The sequence below is a fragment of the Cricetulus griseus genome, chromosome 7 (assembly GCF_003668045.3).
Source record: "Cricetulus griseus strain 17A/GY chromosome 7, alternate assembly CriGri-PICRH-1.0, whole genome shotgun sequence".
NCBI classification, from domain to species: Eukaryota; Metazoa; Chordata; class Mammalia; order Rodentia; family Cricetidae; genus Cricetulus; species Cricetulus griseus.
In genome coordinates, this window is record NC_048600.1 from 47,799,126 (window position 1) to 47,814,607 (window position 15,482).

Below are 15,482 nucleotides of genomic sequence, written 5' to 3' on the forward strand. Positions count from 1 at the left end.
GCTGGGACAGGATGCCACACCTGATATAGAGGCTGAGATTCACGGATGAACTGTCCTTTAGGAATTTTAGGTAAACCTGTGCTTACCAGCCAGGAGTCTTCTGTCCCCTTCTCTCTGAGACATTGACTGTGTCTACAAACATTTGGGATGTGTCACAGTTTGAGGATGGAATGGAGCAGCCAGGGACACTGCTGATGACCTGTAAATGCATAGGACAGCCTCCTGTTTCTCAAGTCCCCAGAGTCAGTCACACTGCAGATGGGAAATCCATCTAAAGCAAAGGCCAGAAAACATGAGACCAGACCCAGCCTGCAAAACCCAAGACCATTTTATAAAAACATAGGAATTAGAAAAGAGGGTGAAACAGGCTAAGCTGGTGGGCTTCAGGATTCAGATGGTAAGCATGTCACACTCCTCCAGATGCTCTGAATCCATTCTGTCTCCACAGCAACGCAGGAGTAGTCCAGTTGCTCCTTTTTCCCAACACTTGGTCTTGTCAGCTTTACTGTTTTATTTTAGCCACCCTGATGGGTGTGAAGTGGCATCTCATTGTGACTTTGAGTTTGCATTTCACTAATGACTAGTGATATGAGTCTCTTCACTTGCTTCTTTGTCACCATATGTCACTTTTGATGACATGTCTGTTAAAAAATCTTTTGCTCCTTTATTTAGCTGGGAGATTGGTTCCTTTTTCCTGAAGTCTGACAGCTCTCTTTATATTTGGACTGCCAGTACTTTGTGAGATATTGTTTTGCATGTATTTATTCTCCACCCATGGCTTGTCTTATAGTCCTCATAATAGTGTCTTGTGTTCTTTCAGGGGTAATTCTTTTAGCAGCTTATCTAAGAAACCAAGGAATACTTCCCCAGCCCTATGGGATGTAGTCTTTTAGCAGTTTGTCATGTTGAGTTTTCTATTTTCACATGAGAACATTTTGAGTTGAGTTTCTGTAAAGGATGAGGAGTGAACAGGTTTGGTTAGGGATGCCTGGATGAGGTGTGAATAGGTTTGGCTAGGGATATCTGCCCCGGCATTGTATATTGGGAAAAAAATGCCCACCTTTCTCTGCTAAGTTGTCTTTGTGGAAAAGGAGTCAATATATAAGTGGATCTGGTGTGGTGCATATTGGGTTTGCATATCATACTGTTTCATCCGTCTGTCACTCACCAGTACTCCAGTGTCTGGGAACCCAGACTCATAGTAAACCTGACTTCAAGTGGTGTGAGTCCTGTAGCTGGCAGTTCCGTCCCTTTGCCTTTTTATACACATTGCAGCATCACCTTGCTGATCACGTGAAGAAGCCTGGCAAGACTTTGATTGGCTCAGTTTGGGTGGCATGTCCATCTGGACAACTCTGAGCCTTCTATCCACAGGCATTTTATACACATGCATTTTTTGGGGTCTTCTGGTAAATTTTGTTAGGGATTTTTCATTTTTAGTATACAAGTCCATCATATGTTTTGTTAGAATTATACTTATGTCATTTGGGGATTACTTTTATTCATAAGATACCTTTAAAATTGCTTTTATTGTCCTTTTTGTTTGTTTGGTTTTGGTTTTTGGTTTTTTTTTGAGATAGGGTTTCTTTGTGTAGCTTTGGAGCCTGTCCTGGAACTACTCTGTAGACCAGGCTGGCCTAGAACTCACAGAGATCCAACTGCCTCTCCCTCTTGAGTGCTGGGATTAAAGGTGTGCAGCACCATCACCCAGCTGCTTTTATTCTTATAAAATTACTTACTGTGGAAACTCAGGTAATTGATTGGAGACTTTCTTCTCTTTCTGAGGATTAATGCTCAAAATTCCCCCTCTATGCACTGATTTATCTCAGCAACTTGGATGGGCTGTATTTTTATTTTTATTCAGTTCAAATTCTTTTTGGTTTTTTTGAGACAGGATTTCTTTATATAGCCCTGGATGTCCCGGAACTCATTCTGTAGATGATGCTGGCCTCAAACTCACAGAAATCCACCTGCCTTTGCCTCCTGAGTGCTGGGATGAAAGGCGTGTGCCACCGTGGCCTGACTCAAATTCTTTTCTAATATACTGCAACTTCCTCTTTGACCCATGGACTACTTACAATTTTGCTATGAAGTTTTTTAAAGTTTAAGATTCTTTTTATGATTTAGAACTGTTAGTAAATGTTCCATGCATACTTGAAAAGGTTGTCATTCTGTGTGCTGGGTGGAGTGTTGTGTAAACATCAGAGTGACAGTGTTGTGTCAGATAGACGGTGCTGTTCAGATTGACAGTGCCAGCCTGGAGTCCCCCATGAGGCTGGATGGAGTCCACCACCTGCACTATAGGGACTATAGTGTCTCGCAGAGGGACAGGACTCCCACAGAAGGGGAAACAGACCTTAGATATGGATAGTCTATCTGTGTGATAGATACTTCATGGGTCAGACATGACCAAAACTTGTAGTGCATCCAGAATAGGAAGGCCCTGGTGTAAGGTGTCCTCTGCCATGTCTGCTGCAGGTGAAGAATGAGGTTGAGAAACTGCCCCGGCAGCAGCGGAAAGAGAGCATGAAGCAGAAGATGGAAGAACACTCACAGAAGAAACAGCTGCTTGTGAGTCCCCAGCCTTCGCTTATTGTTTTGAATGCCTAAATCTAGCCCACCATCCATTGACCTCTGTGGTTATCTTCCCTGATTGCCCTCGAAACCCAAGAGTCAGCCCTGCTGTTTTTGGCCACTGCAGCCTGCACCTTAGACCTGCCTACCTTACTGCAAATTGTTTATATGTCACATCTCCTGTCAACCAAAATCAGTCATCTGTCCTGACCCATCCTTTCCCCCCTCTTCACCATCACTTCCTGATGCTTAGTGTACACACACACACACACACACACACACACACACACACACAATACATGCTCTCCCCACATATAACACACTATATAAACACACAACACACACATGCAATACATAACATACAGCATATATGCATACATTACTAAACACACTGCAGATACACACACACACACACACTTCCTTCCATCCATCCATCCATCCGTCTGTCCATCCATCCATATTTCACCACTCTTTGGACCCATGAATCTGCCAGTAGCTGGGAAGCTCTCCCAGCTTCCCAGCTACTCTTCCTGCTTCCTCTTGCTTTCCTGCACTTTCTCTCAGACCAGCAGTTACTGTCAATATGAAATCCAAATCTGGCCCTGTGACCCTTTCTTCCTCCAGCTCTGGGCCTTTAAACCCTTCAGCACTCTCCCTTTGCCCATGAGCTGAGGTCCTCCTCACTGTGCCTGCTGCTGCCAGGCCCTCCCAGCCCCACCCTTCCACGCAGCCTCTCATCCTTTGCTGGAATGCGCCTCTTTTCTCCACTGTAGGGGGTGTGGGGGGAGTCCTTTGCACAGTCTGCCTCCTCAGCCCTAGATGCAGGCAGTTGTAGCCTATATTTACAGATGCTTGACATACAATTTGGTCAAGCATTTATGGTACCTTGGGGTAGGAGCTCTTTGGTTTTCCATTTGCAGAAGAAATCAAAGCTCAGAATGGTGACATTGCAGAGTTGAGAGCAGTAGAGCAAGGCCTGGTACTTGGCCTGACTCCAGACGTCCCTGTCTTTTCTGTGTACCTGTCTCTTTTTAACCAAGTGAGGTTGGTTATTAGTAAGAGAAACAGGTTTTTGTGTTCAGTAGCACAGAAGGGTGGCCAGGCCCAATGATAATAATGTACATGTTCAACACAGCAAGAAGAGGGTCTGTCTTAAATGTTTTACACAAAGAAATGGCCAATATCTGAGGACATAGGAATTCCCCCAAAGTCTCCATTACACACACACACATGCACTGGAACGGCACACTGAACCCATGCACCCATGCAGTTATGAGTAGATAACTTTTAAAACACAGGCTGGAGAGATGGCTCAGCGGTTTTGAGCATTTTCTGCTCTTGCAGGAGATCTGGGTTTGGTTCCCAGTACACATGCTGTGTAGCTCACAGCTACCCTGTAACTCCAATTCCAGGTGATATAGTGCCCTCTTCTGGACTCTGCAGGCAGGCACGAATACATACACATACATGCCAGCCAGCACCACTCACACATATAAAATAAACAACTAAACAAACCAACCAACCAAGGCTGATGAGAGAGGCGGCCAGGCCCTCATCTGGAGAGAGGGTAGAGAGAGAGAGAGAGAGAGAGAGAGAGAGAGAGAGAGAGAGAGAGAGAGAGAGAGAGAAACACTAAGTCACCCAAGCCATCTCAGTGTAAAACCTCATCTTCTCTCCCTGCAGGACCGAGACTTTGTAGCCAAGCAGAAGGAGGACCTGGAGCTGGCCATGAAGAAGCTCACCACAGAAAACAGGCGTGAGATCTGTGACAAGGAGCGAGAGTGCCTCAGCAAGAAACAGGAGCTCCTCAGAGGTGGGACCTAGAGTCACCCAGAATGGTGGAAGTAGAGGCAACCCCTCCCACCCCTCCACCCCCCCCCCACCCCCCCCCCCACCCCCACCCCCCGCCCTGGGAAGTCAGGAATGAGGCAGGATACCCGTTGCCACAACAGCAGCTTGTGTGACCACCGCTTGCCCTGCTGTGTGCTAGTCAGTTTTCACACCTGGCCCCATGCTGTCCTCACCTATAAGGTAGCTCCTACTACAACCCTAATGTATAGTGAGGAAACCGCACTGGGGAGAGTTACTGTTTCTTGGTCTGTTGACACTACTCTAAGTGGATTCTACAGTCCAAACGGCTAAGAAGCAACAGAAAGGCAATGAGGCCAAAGGCCAAGGATCCACTAGGCTGAGGACCTGCTTCCTCCTGGGATTTCTCACCCTTAGCATGTCCACAGGTTCTCCATTCTCATTTGCCCAACAGAAAAGAAGGGGTGTTAGTGTAGATTTTTCTTAATAGTGTTTTCGAAGAACATTCCCTCTTTGGGGTGTGCTTGTGCCATTTGCTGGAGGAGGAAACTGGGGCCTCTGGCCCCATCCCAGCTACAGCTCACTCCCTGCCTACTGCAGCGCCTTGCCTCCTATGCTTCCAGGTTGCTGGGGCTTGTTGTCTCTTAGTTTCTAGGGCTCCGCTCAGATCAGCCAACATGGTCTCATGAGGAAGCCCAGGTTCCCATTCCTCTGAGCCCAACTTGGGTTGGTTATCAGTCCCTGCAGGAGGCCTGGTGGAGGGGAGGAGTGGGAGACCGTTGTGTCTCTGGCCTTGTCCACTCCTCACCATGCGGATGGCATGTCCTCCACAGACCGTGAGGCAGCCCTGTGGGAGATGGAGGAACATCAGTTGCAGGAGCGGCACCAGCTGGTGAAGCAACAACTTAAGGACCAGTATTTCCTGCAGCGGCACGAACTGCTGCGCAAGCATGAGAAGGTGAGGCCTGGCAGGATGCTGATGCAGCACCCAGGAGGGGCTGCTGCAGCCCGAGACCTTCTCCTGGGCACCCTGCTTGAGGGACAGGAATCAAGGAACCTGTGAGGGGCGCCGATGGTGCCGGCAGCTCCTTTGCTCACCCCAGCACCTCAGTGCTTGGCTTTCTGTTCAGTCCTGGGCTACTTGAAACTGCCCCCCACCCCCGCCGCTCCAAGAGAAAAGGAAAAGAGAAAGGGGGTGATGCTTCTTGACTCTTTGGGGGTTTTGATCCCCCAACACCCATCTTGAAATTGAAAATAACAGTACAAATGCCCCTCAGCTGCCTGCCCTCCGGGCCTCCTACTTAGTTGCACAGCTCTGAGGCAGCCCAGTATAGGGTATTTCCCCTCAGGAGCATGTGGCCAACCAGAGCTGTAGCTCACTGCCATTGTCCAATATCCAGAATATTGGACTAGATTTTGTTCACCCAGGAATTTTGTTTCAAATTCGAATTACGGGCTCAGCTGAGTCACATTGTTTTCACACCACTGCAAAGTCAGAAAGCTGTGAGTCAAACGATCAGAAGTTGGAGACACTGTAATGTGCAAAGAAAACGCAAGGCCAGTGAAATGACTCTGTGGATAAGGGAGCTTGCCACCAAGCCTGATGACCTGAGTTCAATTCCCAGAACCCTCATAATAGAAAAAAGAAACCTGTCTTCTGAGTGTCATGCTCATGCTTAACCCTCTCCCTCCCAATAAAACAAGTAAATGTAAAACGAAAGAATTTTAAAGAACAGATAATGTTGAGCTGTAGAAGTGAACTTGGGGCTGGAGAGATGGCTCAGTGGTTAAGAGCACTGACTGTTCTTACAGAGGTCCTGAGTTCAATTCCCAGCAACCACATGGTGGCTCACAACCACCTTGAATGAGATCTGGTGCCCTCTGCTGGCATGCAGGCAGAAGACTGTATACATAATAAATAAAATGAAGAAGAAGAAGAAGAAGAAGAAGAAGAAGAAGAAGAAGAAGAAGAAGAAGAAGAAGAAGAAGAAGAAGAAGAAGAAGAAGAAGACAACTGTGCTGTATTGACACCCTGGCCTCCTGGGTTGATGAGGTCTTTGGCTCCTAAGCACCCCTTCCCCCCCCCACCTCCCCATGCCTAGAGTTCCCCTGACCTCTGCCCGGTTGTCCCTCCAGGAACGGGAACAGATGCAGCGCTACAACCAGCGTATGATGGAGCAGCTGAAGATCAGACAGCAGCAGGAGAAGGCGCGGCTACCCAAGATCCAGAGGAGTGATGGCAAGACACGCATGGCCATGTACAAGAAGAGCCTGCACATCAATGGCGCAGGCAGTGCCTCCGAGCAGCGCGAGAAGATCAAGCAGGTGGGGACCACGCCTGGTAGGCTGTGGGGAGTGGTCACAGAGGAACTTGGTAAGGCCTGGACCTCCTATAGCGTGGGAGAATGTCAAATACTAGATATGGCATAAGGTCCTGGTGATGGTGGTGTGCGGAGTCAGTCAGTCATGACCTGGAAGCTTTGATAGCCCAGGAGAACCCTCCCTGGTGGACAGATCCTTGTTTGACGGTTTGCCATGCACTGGTCCCTTTCATGGTCCCGGTTTTACGTACATGGCGTTCTACGTTCTCACCATCCAAGACCCTCCTTTCATGTCACTTCACCTTGTCAGGTCCCTACTGGTATAGGGACAGAGGCTGGGTCTCCACTCAAGACGAAGTGGGCTGGGCTCTGAGGATTGCTCCTCCGTTCCTGGGATGTGCCTCAGTGGCTCAGCCTGAGGCAGGCGAGCCCCCACAATGGCATCCTCTCTCTGCAGTTCTCGCAGCAGGAGGAGAAGAGGCAGAAGGCGGAGAGGCTGCAGCAGCAGCAGAAACATGAGAATCAGATGCGAGACATGGTGGCCCAGTGCGAGAGCAACATGAGCGAGCTGCAGCAGCTGCAGGTACTTGGCCCCTTGCCTCGGCTTCCCCAAGGCAATCAGTGCTCAGAGGCCAAGGGCTCCACAGCAGGGTGGCATCCTAGTCAGGCAGGCCCAGGTGAGCTGACTCCAGCCTGCTGTGCTTCTCTCAGGCTATGTTACACGTGGATAAATTGTACGACCCTCTTAGACATACTTCCTCTAAAATAGCTGTAGTGTGGAGGGGATGACTCCTATTTAGCGGGATTGGTGTGTGGCTTTGTGAAGTGGGTGATGGAGCTGAATGTGCCTTGCATTCCAGGGCCTGAGCTACCGTGCGGCACGGTTCCTTTGCTTGTGTGGGGGATCCTGACTTTGGGTGTCCCTGCTCCCAGTTTGGTCCCATGCGTTAGGGATATCAACAAGCAGGAGGTGTTTGTCCCTCAGAACATGACAGAGCTAGCACCGCTGTCTAGACTTCAGCAGCAAAATACCAAAAGCCCAGGCCACGAGCTGGTACTTGGGGCCCCCTTGTGGCAGAGTGAGGCATTGTTGTACTTGACAGATGAGGCCCCCACTCCAGCCTCTTGTGAATTTCAGGAAGTTGCTCAGGCTATTGGGCCCATGTGGAAATATGTGGAGAGGCAGGAGATTCCTGAGAATGGCCAGCATCAGAGGCTGCCAGGCAGGAACTCAGTCCTGTTCCAGGACCATCTCAGGAAGGACAACGCCTTTATTCCAACACAAGGGCCCTTCAGGCTAGGATAGGAGATCTCTCCTGAGGAAATGACACAGGCAAGAGGTATTACATATTAGTTACATATGTCATATGATATGTAGCTAGACACAATGCACAATTATACATATAATTTCTGTAGGTAAATAATTGTACACTGTACAGATTTAGACTTAGCTAGATGCAGTGGTACACACTCCTAGTCCTGCCACTTGAAAGGTGTCAACAGGAGGATACTTCGGACCAGGAGTTGCAGGTTGTAGTTTATTTATTTACTTATTATATGTTATATATACATGTAAGTTTGGGCAAATGCATGCCCTGACACACATGGGCAGTTCGGAGAACAACTTTTGGGAGCCAGTTCTGTCGTCCTTCTAGAGTGGGTTTTGAGGATCTAATCCAGGTTGTCAGACTTATGGTACTTATGGTACTTTGCCCACTGAACCATCTCACTAGCTCAAAACATTTTTTAAAAAACCCAGACAACTTACACAAGGTCAGGAGTCCACAGAAGGGTAGGCAGGATGGCTCAGTGACTAAAGTGCTTGCTGCACAGGCAAGTTTGATCCTCAGAAGCCATGCAAAGAAAAGTGAGGACTCCACACAGTTGTCCTTTGGCTCCACATGTACACCATGGCATGCATGCTCACACATGCAACACACACACACACACACACACACACACACACACACACACACAATCTTAAAAACTACACACAGTAGAAAGCTGCAAAATTGCTGTTATTTTTTTGTTTGTTTTTTGTTGTTTTTTTTTTTGTTTTGTTTTGTTTATTTTGTTTTTTAGAGACAGGGTTTCCCTGTGGTTTTGGAGGCTATTCTGGAACTAGCTCTTGTAGAGCAGGCTGGTCTCTAACTCACAGAGATCCTCCTGCCTCTGCCTCCTGAGTGCAGGGATTATAGGCATGTGCCACCAATGCCCTGCAAAATTGCTGTAATTTACCCATTTAGAACTATTACTATTATTGTTCTGGAATAGTTTTCTAGGCATTGCTTGGTGCAAGTATGTTACCATATACAGAGTTGTGGATAATGGCAAAGGCATAATAATAAGTCCATGCTAACTACAGTGCCCTCCAGGGTTCAGTGCCCTCAAGGGTGCAGGGGGTCTGGTTCTCCAGGCTTCTGCCTCCTCACTTTCACCCCTTTTCTGCCTATTCCAGAATGAAAAGTGTCACTTGTTGGTAGAACATGAAACCCAGAAACTGAAGGCACTAGATGAGAACCATAACCAAAGCCTGAAGGAGTGGCGGGACAAGCTGCGGCCGCGCAAGAAGGTACTGCATTGGGCTGGTGGGTGCCATTCCACAGATACCTGCCTGCCTAAGATATCTGAAGCCTTCCTATTTCTGGACCCTTGCTTCATGGCATCCCTAAAATAGGTCTGTCCCTGAGAGACAGGACTCATCTACCTGATGTGTTGAACACTGGAAGCCCTACGCACCCTGGGATAGCAGCCTCCACCTGCCCTGGTCCATATGCATCTAAGGCAGAGGACCCTGTCAATCATGCTGGCAGCCCAGTTTGTGGGGAGCTTCTCCCAGGAAGTCGCTCTGTGAGGTCAAAGGCCAGCATCAGCTAGTTTACTTTCTGAATTGGTTTCCTAATGTATAAATCAGTGTGCTTGGGCTAGTATGCAGCTTGGGGGGAGAGCACCTGCATGACACATGTGATATTCTGCGTTCCATCCCCCGCATCAAAGCAAACAGCCATGTATTTAGCAGCGTAAGCACACTCTTTATCAAAATCTATAGTAATAGGGTTCAAAAGCTGGGGGTCTCTCCAGAGCATCTCCAGGGTCTCACGAGACTGGAGTCAGGCTGGGCTGGGTCATTGAAGTTTTGACAGAATCCTCACCTCACATGCAATGTGACCAGGTGCCTCATGCTCCTGCTATCTTGCCAAAACAGACCCTTTCTTCCTTTAATTGCTTTTGTCAGGTATAAATGTAAGTAACACAGTTAGTCTTCGTCACAGGCCTCAGTGTGGTCACAGTAGAGATTGTAGGGCCATTTACAGTCATTAACCCACAGCATATATCAAAGGCATAGGCATTCTTAAACTCTGAGGAGAGAGCTGCCCTTGTTACCCGTGACCTTGTGCCACATTGGCCCGATGTCCTCAGGGTTTTTTAGCTACTGTGTACCTAAGCAGGAGGCAGGCTGTGGACTGCTGGGACTTGTGACACTAAACCCACAGGTACCCAGTGTTCCCACTGGCTATGCGTCAGGGAGTGAGCATGCATCTTCCTGCCCAGCTCTGGGCTTCTGTTTCTGGGGCACATCCTGAAAACGAGCAGGCGTCTCTCCCAGCAGCTGCCTCTGACCTCAGATGGTCTCGTGGGCTCCTAGGAGCATTGCAGGTGTGTACTTGGTGAACTGGCCCTGCACTCTGCCTGTGGGACTGCCTCAGGGCAGGATTCTGTCACAGATTGCTGAGTGGCTGCTGGCATGGTGGCCTGGAGGTAATGGTCCTTTATGCCCTTGCACTTTGTTCGGCAGCCTTGGACACTGTCCTCCTCTTATATCATTCCCTGTGCTGTGGAGTATTTTTAGAAGAATACAGATGACTTCCTTTTAAGTGAGTGCAGACTTCCTGATTTGCTGGGGTCACTGAGAGGATAGGGTGGGGCTTCAAAGCAGTCAGCTCTCCCTCCTCAACTTGCCTTTTTAGACTGTAAAATGCAGACATATTATCTGCATTTTAAAATGTGTCTATAGACCCACTGCTGCCTGTGGGCTAGGTCTGCCTGACTACCCATTTGTAAATGAGTTTGACTAGAAAGCAACTCATTCATTTGCCTTCTGCATGGCTGGTTTTTGCATTACATCGGAAACACTGGTCTGCGAAGCATAGTGTCTCCCATATAGGACAGGGAAACTGCCCCCATGAAATCTGAACAATATCACTTAAACAAGGCCTGGTTGAAATCTGGAATGGCCTCACTCTAGATGAAGAGTTATAGGTAATTAAATGGCTACCGAGAGAAGAATCAGTCTTCTCCAGTAACGAGCCCTGTGAGAAGTTAGCTAACCCTAAGCAAATCATCTCTAACACGTATACAGATAGGCAACAGAAAGTGGACTCAGCAGGCTGTACTCATACATACATCTGCATACATGTAACAACAGTAACCAAAGAAGAGGGGGTCGTGGATTCGAGAGGAAGTGGAGGGGGACACATGGGGGAGATGGAAGAAATGAGGTAAATACAGTACTCATGTATGACATTCTCAGATTGTTTAAATGTTTACCATCTGGCACACAGCAGGAGACAGGCTGCTGCCTGTGGCCTCCGCCAGCTTTGCCGAGGAATGCTGTGGTGGGTAGAAGGCAGAGCTTGAGTTGCAGGCTGTGGTGCTCAGCACTACAAGTTGAGCAGCCCTTCAGCAGAAGCATGGTTTGGGGTTTCAGATCCTTCTTCAAGTTTGGGATATTTGCATATGTCTAATGAGATGTCTGGGGACAAGACCAGGTTAGTTTCTTCTCTTGGCTTGTGGTAGAGCACCAGACAGAAGGTTTATTTTGGCCACACTGGAGTCTGAGGTGCTGGTCACATCAGAGGCAGATGGTGGGAATCAGGGTTGAACTGTACCCCCTCAACACCCCCCTTCATGACCCTCACTTCACTAGTCATTCCTCCCACCCCCCCCCCAGCTTGGGGGCTGAGTGTTCAGGCACATGAGCCTCTGCTGACATTTTACACTCAAACCATAGCAAGACCCCAGCCCAGATAAACTCAGCCCTGTCTCCCAGGTCCTTCCTTGCACACAGCCAGCAGGTATTTTTGGCGTACTTACCTTTTGATCACCACCGGTCCTATGAGGTCAGAAGTGGATTTTTTTTTTCCACTGTGGCATCAAACTAGCACTTCAAAGTTTTCAGATTTTGGAACATCTTGGACTTTTGGGGTAGGGATATTCAGCTATTCCTGGCTTTAAAATTGGGTGATGTACTAAACCATTCTGTGCCTACACAGCAGTAGAACTGGGGGGGTCACACATTGGACCCTTGAGCTATGTGGTTTACAAATGCATTATATTACATTGGGCCAAGGTAGTGATTTTTCAGCTTTTTTTTTTTTTAATTGCCAGCCTTTAAGTGAAGGTTTTGTATAAATCCAGTTTCTCCTCCCACAAGTTATCTCGTGGTCCATGCTCTCCACCGCCTCTTCGCTTCCTTTCTGGGAGTCTTTTCTGGTGGGATCTGGTGTATCTGGATAAATGAGCATGTGCCCAAAGGAAGCTCCTGTGTGCCCTGCCAGCTGGAACGGGGCCTCCCATTGCCTGAGGAGCTTAGCGCTCCACATATCTCTGGGATCCGACCCTCAGAGGGGCAGAGGTCTTCCTTCTGTCTTCCTAGAAGGCACTGTCCTGATAAAGAGTGTGGAGTCACTTTGCCATCTCTGACTTTGTTGTCATTGGATCCTCTCCCCTGGTTTTTATTTATCTCTTCGCCCAGGAGAGTCTTGTGTGTGCTGGAGCCCTTCTTTCCTCAGGATTTACACTGGGCCTATGAGCAGTTCACAAGGTGCCTGGCAAGAGGCGGAGGTGGGGGGACTGGGGTGTTCACCTCAGGGAGAGGAAGGAGAGACCTCCCACCCATTCCCTGGAGCCTGGGTGGGAGCTGTCCAGAAAGACCATGCTGTTCTGACTGGAATGATTGGCATCTCACTGAGTACCATCTGCCCTCTCTTCCCCAGGCCCTAGAGGAGGATTTGAACCAGAAGAAACGGGAACAGGAAATGTTCTTCAAACTAAGCGAAGAGGCGGAGCCCAGACCCACCACACCCAACAGAGCCAGCAAGTTCTTCCCCTACAGCTCTGGGGATGCTTCCTAACACTCCCATCCCCAGGCTGTGGTGGGTAATGTGGCAGCATGGTCACTGGCGCCTCCAAGCCTCTGAGAACAAGTGACTCAGGACCTCTTTCTCTTGCTTCTGTGCCAGCTCGAACCAGCCCCTCACCCTGAAATGCCCCAGTTGTCCACAATGCCACCCTGGTGCTTCTGATGGATGACTTCGTCAAGACATTCCCATCACCTGGAAGTGATTAGAGCTGTTGGGGTCAGGGGGCAGGCGTGATGGGTGTTCCCTTCCTGTTTGCCAAAACACCAGCTCTACTGTCTGTGGGCACAAGTGCTACCAATGACATCACCGTGAATTCATCCTTATTGTAATCCGTGTGTGTGTGTGTGTGTGTGTGTGTGTGTGTGTGTGTGTGTGTGTGTGTGTTTTCCCCAGCAGTACCCCACAGTGTCGGAAAACATCCCTAACAGCCATTTCAGTTCCAGCAGCCAGCTCTCAGGGGTGTCCTCATTCCCTGATTCACCCGGCTTACTTTGTACTTGATGACAGGCGCTGTGTATGGTGGGGCTAGGCGGTGGGGAAAGGAAGGTCAGAAATGTTCATCCTGCTGGTTTCTGGCATCATATCCCATCTCATTTCTCTCTCCCTGCACACACACACACACACACACACACACACACACACAACACACACACACACACACACACACACACACACACACACACACACACACACACTCACTCCTTGGCCTCTTGACACTGCCTGGCTGCCTATGCTCTGGCCTCCTATGGAACCTGCCTGCTGCCTCCTGAGCCTTATCCTGGGCCACTGAGTATGTCATGTGGAGCAGCAGGTGGGAACATGCTGAGCGCTGGCACCAGGGCCCAGAGAAGGCACAGGCTGTACTGCCAGCCTGCAACTCATTTGGCCGCACACAGGATCCTGTGTTCAGGGGTAAACTCCCCTCCACAGCCAACTTCTGCTGCCTAGCACATGCCAATCGCACCCTTGCCCACTTGTCTACAGGTTCCCTGGGAAGGCTGTTGTCCTTTGCCCTAGTCCTGTCCTGGAGTCCCACTGTACATTTCAAGCCTGGCGGTCCCTTGGACTTCCTTCCTCCTGAAGAAATGCTTCCTGCCCTCAGGAACATGCAGAAGCAGAGACACTGAACCTCCATGGGCCTTTGGTTACTCAGGTGGCCTCCTGAGGTGCTGAGCCCCACAGACAACAACCATGTGTCACAACCCAGAAAAACAGCTGTGCTACCCAGCCTGTGTTCACTGATAAAAACAAACCTTTCTCGACTCTGATGCCTAAGTGCTCCATTACAGTAGGTGTAAATGGCTGGCTGCCTTCGAAAGATACTTCCTTTTTTCAAAGCCACTTCCCAAAGCTGCTGCTGGGAACCACTGAGACCTCAGCAGAATTTCTCCATCAGCTGCCCGATGCTGAGGTGATTCCCTGGGAAGTTTCCCCAGATGATAACTGGGTGCTTAGGAGAAGTGAGCTAGGAAAACAACAGGTCTTAGGGCTCCCAGATCGTGTGTGCAGTAAGGAAGCTCACAGAGCCCAGGAGGGTGATAGTTCTCAGGGTAGTGAGCTTCAGCCTGCCTTCAGGTCTCTCACTGAGGGGTCCTGAGGAACAGTTGACTTTGTTCTCTCTGGTGCACGGTGGCTGAGAAATAGGAAAACTAGCAAAGCATACTTGCAGGACCCAGAGATGCCAAGTGGGCAGGTCTGCTTCTGCCATTGTTTACAATCTGCTTTTTTGCATTGGGGGATTTGACAGTGGCTGTTAGACAAAATGCCAGTTTTGTGATTCAGGTAGTCTCTGATTATTCTCTGACTTGTCATTCATACTGTCCTGGTGCTTTGTGTAATTGTTGCTTCCACACTTAGTGCCACCTGAGCCCTGGTAGCTCTACTGTGCCTTTTTGAGTGGGGTCTAGCCTAGTCTCCCAGCCTCATCATTTAGTATATGTGCAATGCCTGCTGCCGACAAGGCCCACGCAGTATTCCTCGTACCCTGTGCTAATGTTTTCTGTATAGGGACAGGCAGAAATGTTTTCAGCTGAGTAAATATAACTAACTTATATTTCCCTTCATGAAGGATAGATGTAATGTGTATGTCATTTCCAACCATCATGTAAATTTTTTGTAAACTGGTCTCTGCAAACAAAAAATGTAAATATGCTTCTAATAAAATAACAAGGTAATTTGCATGCACTGTTGTTTTTCTGGTTGGAGTGGGAAAGCAGGCATGCTTCCCATGTTTGCTTAGCTTCCCATGTTTATCCTCTGAGTATGTACGAACCTCCTCCATCAGGCAGGTCACACTTTACAGTTTCTGTTTTTTTTTTTTTTTTTTTTTTTTTTTTTTTTTTTTTTTTTTTTTTGGTTTTTTGAGACAGAGTTTCTCTGTGTAGCTTTGGAGCCTATCCTGGCACTCACTCTGGAGATCAGGCTAGCCTCGAACTCACAGAGATCCGCCTGCCTCTGCCTCCCGAGTCTTGGGATTAAAGGCATGCACCACCAATGCCCGGCCTTACGATTTCTGTTTTAAGAGAGGAAAGAAGCCATAGTCTCTCTGATCACTCAATATCATTTATTTATTTATTAATTTTGGTTGTTGTTGTAGTTTGTTTTGCTTTGTTTTATTTTCAAGATGGAGTTTCAC

The 15,482-nt window shown here is 48.5% G+C and overlaps 1 protein-coding gene across 1 annotated transcript in view; it reads left to right on the forward strand.

Annotated features, from left to right (window-relative positions):
* The window catches only part of Stk10 (serine/threonine kinase 10), an 89,735-nt gene extending 74,708 nt beyond the window's left edge, over positions 1-15,027 (forward strand). Inside the window, exons 13-19 of the mRNA XM_027425195.2 lie at positions 2,479-2,571; positions 4,258-4,387; positions 5,217-5,341; positions 6,520-6,708; positions 7,162-7,287; positions 9,163-9,276; positions 12,701-15,027. Coding sequence (XP_027280996.1) covers positions 2,479-2,571; positions 4,258-4,387; positions 5,217-5,341; positions 6,520-6,708; positions 7,162-7,287; positions 9,163-9,276; positions 12,701-12,838 — 915 coding nt within the window. The 3' untranslated portion in view covers positions 12,839-15,027. The remainder of the gene's footprint in view (positions 1-2,478; positions 2,572-4,257; positions 4,388-5,216; positions 5,342-6,519; positions 6,709-7,161; positions 7,288-9,162; positions 9,277-12,700) is intronic.
* Positions 15,028-15,482: the final 455 nt, after the last annotated feature.